The 14,978-nt window shown below is 34.1% G+C and overlaps 2 protein-coding genes across 2 annotated transcripts; both read right to left on the bottom strand.

The window, feature by feature from the left end:
• Positions 1-416: 416 nt before the first annotated feature.
• On the bottom strand, positions 417-3,493 carry LOC142505853 (BTB/POZ domain-containing protein At2g24240-like). The gene has a single exon (XM_075618976.1). It carries the CDS (start codon positions 2,956-2,958, stop codon positions 1,669-1,671), a length of 1,290 nt encoding a protein of 429 aa, XP_075475091.1. The 5' UTR covers positions 2,959-3,493; the 3' UTR covers positions 417-1,668.
• A 2,801-nt stretch (positions 3,494-6,294) lies between these two features.
• Positions 6,295-13,582, bottom strand: LOC142504740 (uncharacterized). Its single transcript, XM_075617523.1, has 11 exons — positions 13,035-13,582; positions 12,315-12,429; positions 12,004-12,114; positions 11,311-11,483; positions 10,127-10,453; positions 9,319-9,444; positions 8,378-9,130; positions 8,158-8,256; positions 7,374-8,037; positions 7,181-7,271; positions 6,295-6,706 (listed from the first exon to the last, which is right to left on the bottom strand). Exons 1-11 carry the CDS (start codon positions 13,305-13,307, stop codon positions 6,547-6,549), a joined length of 2,892 nt encoding a protein of 963 aa, XP_075473638.1. The 5' UTR covers positions 13,308-13,582; the 3' UTR covers positions 6,295-6,546.
• Positions 13,583-14,978: the final 1,396 nt, after the last annotated feature.

Here is a 14,978-nt window from a genome sequence, read left to right as displayed (position 1 = left end):
GGCACTGCATTTTTGTTCGAATCTTGATTGTCGAATTAGTTGTTACGTCTCATATACAACAAGAAAATTCTTGTACTCGAAAAATAGTATATCTGATCATACAGATGATGATTCCGTTTATTGATAGAGAATATAAAGTTCTTGCCAGTGAAATTCTCTAGCCAAGTTCCTCTGGCAATCTCTATGCTAGATGCCACGGTGATCTTTACCCTGTGTTGCTAGGACCATTGGTTTCCTCTGTGGCCACATGAAAGCATGTGTGTTTACTGTTTACATCTCATGTTTTTACTCGTAAAACTCGAAATTAAAACCCAAATCTCTACTGCTATCCAAAGTAAGTTTCAGTAGGACAGAGGAGAAAAATCATTCAATTTGCATGCTGTGTTTTTTTAGTGCTCACTTCTTTGGCAACAACCCTCGTGAGCACTTTCTTATCATTTACGTTTATGACTTGGTGACCAACTATGAGGACTTGATGAACTTTGTGCAAGAACTTGTTTGGAGAAATTGAGTAACTTTTACATAATAATTTTGGACAGAAATGACTCAAAGTTTTGCATCTACAGCTAAAAGCTCAAAACACTTTGATCCCATCTGATACTGTGTTTTTAAACTTGATCATAGACTAATTTTGTATTTGGGATTAGAATTTTTAATGAAAAAAAGATGATTCCAAATTATAAATAATCTTTGGTTGGAGAAAATGTGTAAAGTTGTTGAAACCGCAAAAAGGAAGCATGATTCTTTTATTCTCTTTTGAGTTGTTTGGTGTGATAAAGAGATGAAGAAAGTATCTTCTATCAACCACCATTTTCCTTTCCCTCCACTTTCCACCTTCCCATAACATGACCTATTAGACTAAGCAAAAATCATTTCATTTTGAAATTAATAAAAGATGTTAACGACACTTCCTTACAAGATCAGACATGTATCATATCATCAAGTTGTTAGATCCTCTCATTTGCCTGTAAATTACGTCGCAAATCGAGTTAAACCGCACCACAATGGATATGTGCATTACCAAGGATAAGAACCAGTTTTGGAAAACGCTGGAAAAGGAAGACCTGCCGATTCGCAGGAAACTTGGCAAACACTAAATTCGCCGTAAAAACCGGTTTGTTTAAGCATGAAAAAATTAAACAGGACCGGATAGGTTTTCAACTAACAACCCGAAGTAATTTATAACGGGGGTAGAATTTTTTGTTTTCAAAATAATTATCTTTATTTTTACATTTTCTATATGTTTTTATAAATTCTTAGTGCTTGAAAAATAATTAGCAAAAATTGAGCTTGAAACTTGATCCACATGGACCATTTACACCCTACTTACAATTGTTAGTTTTTCCCATGGTTTGGGGATTCTTTTTATTTGGTGTTTTCATCTATATGGACTTAAATTATTTTGGATATGCATCTATAGAAGCAAAGAAACATACCTTAGCATGCTTGTTAAGCAATCAATTTCCTATTCCAATTATGATATCTTTGCACATTGTGAATTGTAAATAATGCTCATTTTCTTCTATATATTACAAAATCACCTAAAAGTATTCATCACTTGCAAAATAAGAAACATATTGGAAGCATGCAAAACAAAGATATATCAACCAAACGTTGGTTAATATGTCAAAAATTTATATAATTGGTGGAGGCTTAGTCTCCCATAGATCAAAAGCAGTTTTCTTCACTATGTAGTGCAAAAAGTCGATCCCCGCCTATCGAAAAGTCGCATATCGAACCACCTCGACTATTCTTCAACCTCGACGTCAATACCCAATCGGGACCACAAAAGACCGATATACCATCATTCATCGACGAGAAGAGCTGCCCCTCGTGCAACGCCAGCTTCGGATAGCAAGGCTCGTCCGGCATTTTCCCCTTCGTAAGCCTACTTCTCGAACTCCATCTCACAGTTCCTGCAGTACTCCTCCAATCTATGAACCCTAAATCTTCATACTCATTCACCACACATATTGAATTCGTTGCCTCCATCGCTATCGCGTCCCTAACCCTTCGCTCTTCCTTTATTGGATCCCCTATATCACACCATGACCACACCATGTTTTTAACACGGAAATCCAACAAGCTAATGTAACAATTATCTTTTCTTGGAAACATTGTTGATACTAACAAACAGTTCGTACCATGTAACCATTGCAACTTGTCAGCATCACCGAGTGACCATCCGTTCGATTCATAGAAAAAATCTATCTGTTTTCCGGTGATTTGGTCCCAAACACCGATCCCATACTCGTTGCTTCGACCTTTACAGCTACAGAACAACTTGTAATATGAATCAGAACACAAGGCACCACCAGTATAACTCTTAACCTGATTCTCGTGCTTCACCTGAAACTTAAACCTTAATTCTCCTGTCAATGCATTGAACAACCCCATTCCTCCATCATCTCGGCCTAATCTCTCGCAGGCGCTGATCACAACGTTTTCCTCATCGACCCAAATAGCATCGTTCACCCTTTGATAATCAAGATTGATAGGAGAGCGCTCTTCCAGCATCCAATCATACACATGAACCATACTACCATGAGCCACACAGCAGCCACCATCTGGTCCAGCCCGAATGGCTGTGCCGTCCCCTGGAGCCAGTCCAACAATTGACCGAGCCAAATGGAGCCGATTCCCATCGAATGGGCCCCACCTGGAAGTCCTGACATGGTCCAAGAGGCCATAGAACATGGCTTCACTGTATAGCAATTTCTCAGGAACATTTGAGGGAATGTGAAGCTCCCCTGTTCGGAGGAGATCAAGAAGGACCGCAAAGCAATCCGGGTTTCGATCGATGAAGTGTTCGGTGATGGCGTCGGATTGAAGATCCCAATTTTCGTCAAACATAGAGCCGAAGAGAGAATTCCGGCCAGCGTTCCCCAGGGTCGTGGCCGTGGTTTCAAATTTCCGGCCGCCAACAGTGAATCTCACCCTATCTTTCTGAACTCCCATTATTCAGCAGAAATCACCCCAAAAATAGGACTTTGATTTTGAAAGTGGCGGAAACAGAAGAGATAACAGAATCACAAAGCAAACTGTATATGAAATCAAAATCAAGAGTTTGTAGTAGCGGTAAGAACACAAGGAGAATAAAATCCACGCAAATAAGGAGAAAAGGGATCAAAATTCAAACTTTAACGCTTCAATCCAAGTACCCAGAAAGCTCGCAGGGAAATCAGAAACAAATATATTCATTAAACGCGGAAAATCTGTAACTTCCAGCAGAAAACATACAAGTGGAAAAGATCAAAACAAAACCGAAAAACTGCGCAAGTGCATATCGAAGATTGCTAAGAAGGGCTGGCTTTAAAATCTTTGTGGAATTCGGTGAAAAAGCGCGGAAAATTCAAGGCGGGGACTGTTGGATTTTCAAAATCCACTCTGTTTTCTGATCTTGTGTTTAAGCTTTTTCTTGGTCGTATGAACTTACTAATCTTTAAGCTTTTATAGAAGTCCCTTTGATATTTCCTTTTAATATATTAAGCAGTTTTATGTAATAATATTTTTTAAAAAAATTTATTAAAATTTAAAAATTCCAATTTATTTTCAATTATAATTTATCTTAATAATTATTTGAGAAGGACACTTTTGTTGTTTGAATACGTCTCTAATGAGACGATCTCACGAATCTTTATCTGTGAGACGGATCTAACTTACCGATATTCACAATAAAAAGTAGTACTCTTAGCATAAAAAGTAATACTTTTTCATAGATGACTCAAATAAGAGATACGTCTCACAAAATACGACCCGTGAGACCGTCTCACATAAGTTTTTGCCATGTTATTTTTAACATTTTGTTGGATTTTTAAAATAAAGAATGAAATGGTCATTTGTGAACATATCATGAAACCACGAATATTTATTCTACTATCAACATTTATTATGAGTTTTTGATAAGTTAAATGTAACAATATTGTAGTCAGTTTTTTTAAAGGTTATGTTTTGAGTTTTAATTTTATTATGTTTAGTTTAAAAATAATGATATTATGGGAAACGATGATATTTTGAGTATAAATATGATAGGACAACATTAAGACAGTAATGTCCATCGAATTTTCGTTGAACTATAAGAAGAGGTTTTTCAATAGATAGTTTCATCTCGACCAGATCAATAAGTTTAATACTTTCGTGCTCTCAGCTTACTTCATCAGGGGGCTCTCTCTTGTTTTTATAAGGGAAGTCTTGGCCTTTATAATATAATCGAATTCGAAATCCGCGTGGTTCAACCTGAAAGGAACTGTAGTGATGTAAAAATTACGTACAATATCAGTGCTACTCTCAGTCATAGATTATTCTATTTCGGTCGTTTTAATTTTCTTCACAAATATTTGAATCGATTTTATTGATATTTTGTTCTTTTTTATAGAGAAAGAATATGAATGAACAACTATATGATTTTTTTTAGTGTAACTAAATGATTTTTGACCAATCTTTATCGCAGTAATTGGGTTTTCATTTGTTCTATAGATATAAAAATATATAGAGAATTATTGTTAAAAAATATATATATAGAGAATTGATTTTGTCAAAATTAATAAGTAAAAAGAGTGAAACGTTAATGAAATAATATATATATATATATAAATATTGATTAACAACAATAAATATTTTTTTATATATTATTATTTCTCTAATAAATAGATATTCCAAAATAAAACTTTTTATGTTGTGTTCATTATTTTTCGAGAAAATTTAAAATTCAAAAGAATAATTATTATTATTTTGGGACAAATCATCTCGTCAAGGAATAGTAAATTAAGGAAGTTAGTATCGACGTGGGAAGTTGGTGCAAATCTTATCAAGGGCAAGTCAACTCAGACCTCTCATTATTAGCTCCGTGTCCAATGAAATATATATATATATATATATATATATATAATACTAAAATATGATCCCACTATATTAATTTTATGAAATAAATATTTTATTTAAATTATTTATTAAAAATTAATATTTTTATAAATAAAAATATATGAAAACAAATGTCATCTCAAAGATGCTCATGTACATTATCATTTCATTGGCAGTCTCCCTCTAACTTTTGTACTTGGCTCTATATTCATGAAAGTTTTATTAAGTTATTTTTTCTAAAAAAAATAAAATAAGTATGTCTCTTGTGAGACGGTTTCACGAATCTTTATCTGTGAGACGGGTCAACCCTACCGATATTCACAACAAAAAGTAATACTCTTAGCATAAAAATTAATATTTTTTTATGGATGACCCAAATAAGAGATCCGTCTCACAAAATACGATCCGTGAGACCGTCTCACACAAGCTTTTGACAAATAAAATTTAGATAGGTAAATGGTCCTAAACAGATTTCTTAACTGAGGTAGTTATTTTCTAAAAAATATTTTTTATTAATGATGATTAAAATATTTTATATGTATATATATATATATATGTATGTATGTATATTATTATTTAAATATATATAAATTCAACAATATAAATGAGGATAGATTAATATTTTTATTAATTCTAAAAAATTTAGAAAATGTGAATACAAGATTTGGTTGTTTATAAGTTAAATTATGCTAAAATAGATTTTTCTGTTCATTTAAATTAAATAGAATAAATAATCTTTTTTTGTTGAATTAAAATGATTACATTTGTTTGCTAAATTTCAATAAAAATTAAAATAAATAAATGGTTTGTAATTTAAATTTACTAAACATTTTTTCCACTCAAACGTTCACCCCAACTCACAAAGCATGTGGTAAACTTTGGACGAATGATTGTTGTGTAGTGAAGACAACTAGACAGAAACAATTTATAAATTTCGACGTAAATTTGCTTGTCATCAAATTAATTAATTTCATTCTCGTTAATTGTAGTCCAGCTTTTATATGTTCAAATTTGTTATTTTTTTAATTTTAAATGAATATATAACGTTACTCTAAAAAAAAGTGAAAAAAAAGTGGAATCTATTTTAAGAAAATTCATAATATATACTTTTTAAAAGATCGCACACAGGCTTTCAACGAGAATCAGAGCTAATTTCCCAATTAAATACAGACAAAAATTTGTGTAAAACGATCTCATAGATCGTATTTTGTGAGACGAATCTCTTATTTGAATCATCAATGAAAAATATTAATTTTGTTGCTAAGAGTATTACTTTTTATTGTGAATATCGGTACTGTTGACCCGTCTCACAGATAAAAATTCATGAGATTGTCTAACAAGATACCTATTCTTAAATACAACCTCAACAAAAATATCTTCGAGAACCGAAATATTTGATATACGAGGAATACAAGACAAAAGATATAGATTAGATGGTTTATGGTCATTCATAATTTCATAAAGGGACCAAACAAGAAAGTTATTGCATAGTGCATTTCTCAACCTCTACTCAAAATGAGGCCTAAAGCAAGAAAAAAATACAACAAAAAATTGCCATTATAATTGTTAAATTTAGTTCTGGAAGCAGTGTAACTACCCCCCCAAAACAACAAACTTGCGCAAGATTGATGTAAGAAAGAAAAAGGTTCTCTCGCTCGAAAATCTCTCTATGTTGACACTGGTCCATCATATCCTAAATGGCTGGTTTCCGGAGTTAGATGGGTGCAGCTTCGCTCTCTTTAGTTTTGCATTTCTTGTTGCAATTTCTTGGAATAAATTTGGTTCATCAAAGCTAATCTTGGGGCCCCGTATCTTCTTCCTCTTCCCCCGGTCATATTCCTCATCCCTGTTGACCACAAGTATTGGAAAAATAAAGTTCATAATTTTGTCATACTACAGATGCATATACCTTTCAAATCATAAACTTCCAGTGGACCGACATATTGTTGACAGCCAATAACTGAAGTAAAAAAAGGTAAAAAAACCAAAAAATGACACGATTTGAGTCCATTGATTGGACAAAACCCTGGATGTGATCCTGCTTCAGAGACAACTATAATATTTTAACAAAACTACCATAACCCTTTCGCGATAACTTGAGTGTGAACTCCGAATGCTCACATAATTGTCTCACCGTCGGAAACAGATCTAAAAATTTAATCTCTTATCACAAGTATTAGGCAAAATAGCTTTTGCGGATCAGGAAACAGAAGGATATCATGTTTGCATAAAAAATAAGCTCGAAATTCAATTTCAAATAAGATGATTCTTGACCCATATGTTTATTCAGCGCAGGACATCAGAACCAGTTGGGACTCACCATTCATCCCCAATGTAACCAATTTGAGAAGGCTCCGATTTTGGTTTCATATTTTCTGGAAGAAAAACATTGATGCCATCCCACCGGGCAACTGAAACTCACACAATCAAAGGTAAATAAATAAATTATGATTTTCCTGTCGATGGATAGATTAGGATAGAATATCAAATGCGAATTTGTGAAGGAATTTTACCAGTTGTCTCTTCGAGCATTGTCATTGCAATACCATTCTGTCTTGATGCCCTTCTTTCTTTCTCTGAATTATCAGGTCCTTGAACAGCAGCCTTCCTTAATTGTGACGGATTTACGGTTGCGTGCATGGCACCATTCTGACCAACTTTCTCCCCGCGTCCATCATCATTAACATCACCGATAACATTACCGTTACAACTAATGTTTTGTACATTTGAGTTTTTATCTCCATCATTTGAGCGGTAATCAGCTCTCTCTCTTTCAGAGTGAGTATCATGATCATCGGGTAGAGGTAATGATTTGTCAGAATTAGATTGCACAAGATCCGATGGTGAGTCAATTTTCCTCAACTGTTTCAAATTGGGATTCTTGTATTGCAGAGAGTGATATTTTCTTCGCCTCTGCTTCTGCTTCTGCTTCTGCAGGGCAAAGGCCACTCCGAATATCATGTTAGAACTCAGCGACATTCTGGAAACCTGACACTTAAAAAGCTTCCCTTTTACTTTGAGTTGGGGTACTTTGTTATTTGATATACCATTTGGCAAGCTCTCTGAGGTGGCAGGTAAATGCAACGAGAACTTGGAGTGGTAATCAGTCCCCTTTTGTACGCCTCCATGAGTTTCTAACGAGGTTGGATCACCAACATTCCCAGGTGAACCTTGCACCTAGAAACTAACAATTAGAAACATGGCATAACACGTTGGAAAGGGAGAAAGAAGAGGATTAAAGCTTCAGATGTCAACAAATGAATTATCGTCCATGCTGCGCACCAAGATGAGAGGTACCTGAGCCTCTTCAATTCTGCTTCGCTTTGCAAAATTTGAGTAGCCCTTTTTATTTGATGCTTCCTCTATTGTTCTTGTGGGCGTAACTGTGCTATCGCACTTAAAGAAATAATCAAGTAAGAGTTAGTGACATACAGCAATTGCTGAGAAAAATAGAAAAACGGAATGTTCATTAAGTCAGGTGGAAAAAAAAAAACCGTGTCAGGCTGCAAGTAATTACCATTATCAGATTTGTGGCTGCAATGCTGCAAACATCTCCAGATGATACACCAACACTGCTGTTCTCTGGCTGGTCAGCTGATTTACCATGATTTTCGTTGGCAGTGTCCTTATAGCACCTTGGTGGTGGCATGGGCACAAATTCACTAGGTTCTTTCTTGTTAACCGAATCCTTCGACAGATTGCAGTTTGGCAACTGCATAGCAGATGCATTCAAATCTTGCACAGCACTGACACCCTTTTGGCTGCCAATAATTTTGGGAGCATCACCCAAACTGCGATTACAATAAGAGACCTCACAGGTTGAACCTAACATTGCTCGACTGCCAGAAGAATTGCAATTGGCAGCACAACAGTCCACTGAATCTTTTACTGGAGGCACTGATGATGAAGGTTCTAATTGAGCATCCCTCCGTTGGGACACATGATCAACATCCAAAGAGCAATTTACATTCTGAAAAGATATTCTTTTAGGAGGCTCCTTCAGTGAAGTGACGGTAAGTGTCCCTCTATCGGATAAAGCAACAGGAATAGAACCATCCGACTTCTTATCAATTGAACCATTTGGTATCTTTCCCATCAACTGCTGGTTAATATTAAAATTCACTACATTTTCAATGGCATTCATGGCTGCCTTATTTTCTTTCTGGACTACAGCAACTGGTTTCTTTGTACTACAATTTTTCCTATCACGAACATAAAACAACATGTAGGCCTTTTGTTCAAGAACCTTCCTCTCATTAACTTGGACAACCTATTAAAAAAATCACAATAAATACAAATTATAAGGACTGGCATATGAACTCGATTCACATACAGATGATTATACAAAAAATAAAAGATAAAACCATTTTAACTGAAATAGCAAATCAGAACATGAATTACCAAGAAAATCATGCATTAAAATCTGTTGGTTGTTTGTAAAACACTGTTACTTCATACCTGATTGTCATCCAGAGAATACCACATGCCACTTGAAGTGCGAACAAAGCAGTAGTAATGTCCAGAATGAGTACTCCAACCAGCATGAACAAGAACACCATAGAGAGTGTAACTGAGATCCTCATCCTGTAAAATTCAAAATGGACAAGTATTAAAAGACATTAAAATGTGAATCATAAAGCCAAAAGAATGAACAAAGCAGGACATAGATGTCAGGAATGGCAAACATACAAGTTTTCTTGAATGTTGCTGAAAACTAAGACTTGTATATAATTAATAACTATAACTGTCTTTCATATATATTTCCAGCATTTAAATCAAAGTTTGATTAGCCAACAACATCGGCAAAAACCAAGTATACCAAAATATCACATTTATTGCATTCCAGAGATTCCATTTAATCGTTACTATTCCCAGAATCAGTAATTGAGACAAAATCAAAGAGAAAGTACTATGTTAATTGCAGACAATGAACTTCAGGGTAAACTCCTCAGGTATCACTACACAATCAAAGCAAGTAAAAAAATAATAAATTTAATCAAAGATGAATGTGCTTCATACAGTTTCATAAGAAATCTAGTACCGTGTTGAGTTCAAAGGACTGGATATCATTTACTTTACTAAAAATTAATCCCCCCCCCCAAAAAAAAAACCGATGGTTTAATTACAGAGCTGGTTCGAAAGGAGAAAAAAGGAAAAAGAATTTATGCTTGAATGAGCTTCATAGGAATGATATGAGCATAGATTTGATAGATGTATATAAATGTAAAAGCATAACAATAAAAAAATATTCATGAGTAGGACTTACATCAGGACCAGTTACAAATGGTTTCAAGTCCAAGTTGGGGCTAAAAGAAATTTTTTTATCAATTTTCTGCCCTTGTATATGCGAACCAAATCGCTTCAAGTGAATGGTAAGCACATGAGGTGCCTTGTGAATTGTTAGCTGCTTAAGAGCTTTAACTTTCTGTTTGCATTCCTGACATTGGTACTGCCTAGCACCTCCATCCAAAAACTCTTTAGCTGTAAAATGAGCAAGTGCCTTGTGCAATGAATCTGCTTTTGCAATTTCCAAACTCAAATCCAAGAATGGATCAAACTTATTGGAGCAAAAGGAGCACTGCATGCATTTCACCTAGAAGAATGACACAACAGTTAAAGCCACAAAATAAAGATGAAAAAAGACCTTTATATTGGAAGATAATTAGGGATGACAACTTTCCCCACGAGTTTGGGGTCCCGTGGGGAAAACACGAAACGGGGACGGGAATCCCTGAATTTTTCAGGTTCAGGTTCGGGGATTTTTTATTCGGGACGGGTATGAGATTACTATCTTCATTCCCAATCCCGCCCTGAAAATAATATCAATAATAAAATAATAATATTATTATATTAATAATATTATAATATTATTATTATTTTTTAAAATATTAATAATAGGATTACTATCCTCATTCCCAATCCCGCCGCGAAAATAATATCAATAATAAAACAATAATAATATTAGTATATTATTATTGTTTAAAATATTATTATTATTATTATTATTATTATTATTATTATTGATATTAATATTAATATTATCATTAATAATAATAAATTTTTGTTTGAGAAAATCCCCGAACCCGCCCTCATCTTGCCACATTAATATTGAAACTAGAATGGGGGCGGGGATGTGAAGTTGATCCCCGCGGTTTCGGGTTCGAAAAAACGAGGATGAGGGTAAGAATAGAATTCGGGAAGATGGAGATGACAAACCCGCCCCGCCTCATTGCCATCCCTAGAGATAATCGAATGGCAGCAAGTAAGATACCATGCAAAGTATGAAGCAAATAAGTTACACTTGACCAGTGAAATTACAAGTTGTTATTTTCTCAAATTTTTTTAAAAAATGGTGTTTAGCCATTTTCCTTAAATTGCCTGTGAAATGTGGAGGAAAAACCTCCATAAACATTTTCTGACACCTATACATTTATAAAAGCCACAAATTACCTGACTTCTAAGGCGACCACCAAATATCTTGTGGACTAAACTTTTCTCGTAAGCAGTATGTGATTCACTAGGCACTCCAGATGGCAAGCAGCATTTGTGCATGGATTCTAGTAAATTCACCATATACTCATGTGCGTCCTCTTGTCTAGCATTGCGAAAGCTACGGGATATACCTAATATCTCAATTAAGGGTTCAAACCTTAACAACAAAATCGAAGGTTAAAAGAAGCTAGAAGCCCAACTTGGAAACTAAATAGACGACATCATAACAATGTAGAGATTTATGACGAGTTTCTTCAAATATTTTGAGAAGAAAAATATTTGGTAATAAAATTAAAGTACGGTTGTTTCATGATCTTAGTCACTCGGCAAAGGTCACTCACAGATATCAAGAAAAATAAATGATATGATAAAGACAAGGAATGTACTAACCAAGCTTTAAAGAAATAACATTTCTATATAGTCAAAAAATGCTAAAAGATCAGCCAACCATGCAACAAAAATAAAGAAAATTAGGAAAGCTCAAAAAATGCAGCATATCATTTAAAATGAGAAAGAAAAAAGAGAAACGATCAAAAAAACAAAACTTCAATGATCAATCTAAGATTAAAATGATCTGCTTTAAGTTCAAATCAACAAGAGACCCATTATCTTCCTATTATAAAAAAAATGAACGCATTTTCAATAGGATACAGCGCAAGTTGGAAACAAGATCTTTAGGCTCTAATATTCTCCCAGTTGATTGTAAAGCACGGCTTACATGTTTCTGTATTGCACATAGAGCACAAAATCCAGCAGTGCGACCTTCATATAGACCATGAAAGTAAAATCAGAATGAAGAGCCTCAAAAATTTTCCATAACGAGAAAGTGATTGAGTTTAGCCAATGTAGACTGAACATAATATAAAATGAAGGTTACAGAAAACTAAATTAGGCGAGTTTAAAACTCGTTTTTATTTCTGAACGTAGGGCAACAACAAATTCGTAAAGAGGGAGAAACTCACAAGAATATTGATGCCTCCCACTCTGTAGATAAGCAGCTAAGGGCTCGGTATAAGTCAAACATTGCAAAACCGAGTTAAGGAAACAAGTATTTCCAAGATTGCGTAATCCAGCACCCTGAAATTAATAGTATAAGGCCTATATTCATGCAGTTTGTTACAGAAAAAGAATTTGCAACATCCCGAAGGTACACTTTCACCACATTTATAGCAAGGAAACGACAAATTATTTAAACTATCCATAGATTATATATGATCTGCATTCGTTTGGCAAACCCATATCAATAAATTGAATCAATGACTGGTGCCAACAGATGGAAAATCAAATTACATGGGCTCATTAAGCGATGGATAAACATGTCACCAAATAAAAAAGTTGAAATTGAACGTATATTTTTAGGCTTAACAATCAATCTACTGATAAAAAAAATTCAGGTTTTCCTTTCCTTGTTACAACTCTCGCAGATCCTATCAACTTTAGAAGGTCGAACCATAATGAAAAATAGGAATAAGACGAAAAAGAAAATGAAATCAGAGTATCTCATTTAAAAATCAACAAAAATAACAGATAGGTAGATTCAAGCACACACAAACACACAGAAGTAGACCTATGATATAATATGACCACAACGTTCAGAACTTTGGAGCATAGACAACAAGTACACAACAAAACGCATTCAAATAAAGTGCATTATATTGAAGAGATGTCATAAAACATCTCACAATTCTGCGGAAAGTAATCCCCAAACTAAGCTCCGGATCCAATCCCAAATTCTCCGAAACCTTCGGCATTTCGCGTTTCACCGCCAACTCAGACACCTTATCGTGCTCTGAATTTGGATTCAAAGTCACCAGATTAAACCCAAAACTGCGATTATTGCTGAAACCATTATACGTTTTCCTCGCCAGATGGAACTCGATTCTCCGATCAAGCACTGCCGCAGAAGAGGACGGCTCCGGGTCGAGCGCCGCCTCTGAATGCATCACATCCGCCATAATAGGTGTGAAACCTCGATCAAAACCCCTCCTTTTTCCTTTCTCCTTCGTATTATCAGCAATTTTTTCTATGGGATTGAGGAATCTGTGCGCGTGATTCGAGAGGCGATGACAGGGGGTTTGTTTCACCCTGAAAGGAGACGGAGCAGAAGCATTAACACTTAAAACCCTAAAAAAAAGTTTGTCTGTCACGCGTTTATTATGCGCGTTGGTCTTGGACGCGTTGAAAATAGAAGTTGGGTTTCCTCTGCGGGTCGAAGTGGCAATTCCCAACTTTGTTCATGTTCGGAATTCCAACGTCTACCGGGCGCCGTAATTTGGGTAATTGGAAATATCGGTTAAATTGGATCGATTTTGATTAACTGATTTAACAGATATATTTCAAATTGGTTCGATTTCGGTTTTCTATTTTATAAAATTGGTTAACTGATTTTACTGATATATTTCAAATAATATTGATTAATATTTATATGGGCGTAAATACAAATTTTAATGTTCATTATGTAGCGTGAGTTTTATATTCAGTTTGAATATAGAAAATGTAGTTTGGAAAAAATATATTTTTAAAAGTTGTGTATGTTTGGATAAGTGGTATTTTTTTAAAAAAAAAATTGAATAAATCCAAAATTTTTAATTGTTTTTATTAAAAATAGAAATGGTTTTAAACAGGGATAACAACCTTCTCGACGAGTTTGAGGTCCCACGGAGAAAACCCGAAACGGGGTCCAAATTTTTTGGGTTTGGGTTCGGGTTCGAGGATTTTTTTTAAATCTCCGATTTAGTTCGGGACGGGTATGTGATTATTATCCACATCCCGAACCCGTCCTGAAAATAATATCAATAATAAAATAATAGTATTATTAGTATCAATAATATAATAATATTATTATTTTTTAAAATAATAATAATAATAATAATAATAAATAATAATATTATTATTTTTTAAAATAATAATAATAAATAATAATATTATTATTATTGATATTAATATTAATATTATCATTAATAATAATAGATAATAATAATTTTTGGTTTGAAAAAATCTTCGAATCCGTCATCGTCTTGCCATATTAATATTTTTGATACGGGAATAGGGGCGGGGATGAGAAGTTGGTCCCCAAGTTTCCCCAAACCCGAAAAAACGGAGATCGGGACGGGTATGGGGGTGGGGATGGAATTTGAGGACGGTAATTGGGATGGTAAACCCGCCACCGTCCCGCCCTGCCCCATTGTCATTCCTAGTTTTAAAGTTTAGATTAATATTGAAATTTATTTTTGTTTTTGTTTTAAAATTTAGTTAGAAACAAAAATCATAAATTTTAGCGTCTAAAAATATTACTTTGTCATGTGTTTTTTGAAAAAGCCTTTTGTAACCAAACACTAAAATATTTAAGAAAAATGTTTTTTTAATAAAAAAAATTATTTTTATTTTTGAGCTTTTCCTGTTTTACTTGGATAATAATGGTCACATTTCTTTCATCGAAAATTAATACAAAATTGGGTAGATTTAAGGAAAAAATTGAATTTGCAATTACCCCTTGCACTTATAATTTGACCCTTTTTTCTTTGTACTCATACACTTTAAACCAAAACATTTTCGAAATTTCACTTTTTTATTTAACTGTTATCAAGCTTAAATAATGACGTCTGAAATAACAACATTTTAATTCC

This window comes from Primulina tabacum, chromosome 10 (genome assembly GCF_025594145.1).
Source record: "Primulina tabacum isolate GXHZ01 chromosome 10, ASM2559414v2, whole genome shotgun sequence".
Classification (NCBI taxonomy): Eukaryota; Viridiplantae; Streptophyta; class Magnoliopsida; order Lamiales; family Gesneriaceae; genus Primulina; species Primulina tabacum.
Note: the sequence above shows the minus strand (reverse complement) of the source record. Positions and strands in the feature narration are given on the sequence as shown.

What these genes read in the sequence shown, in the direction of transcription:
- LOC142505853 (XM_075618976.1), bottom strand. Translation starts at nt 2,958, where the DNA reads ATGGGAGTTCAGAAAGATAGGGTGAGATTCACTGTTGGCGGCCGGAAA.
- LOC142504740 (XM_075617523.1), bottom strand. Translation starts at nt 13,307, where the DNA reads ATGGCGGATGTGATGCATTCAGAGGCGGCGCTCGACCCGGAGCCGTCC. An exon ending in TCTTGTTTCCAACTTGCGCT is followed by an intron (nt 11,484 to 12,003) that starts GTATCCTATTGA and finishes TTGAGATATTAG; the next exon opens with GTATATCCCGTAGCTTTCGC. An exon ending in GCAGAATTGAAGAGGCTCAG is followed by an intron (nt 8,038 to 8,157) that starts GTACCTCTCATC and finishes GTTAGTTTCTAG; the next exon opens with GTGCAAGGTTCACCTGGGAA.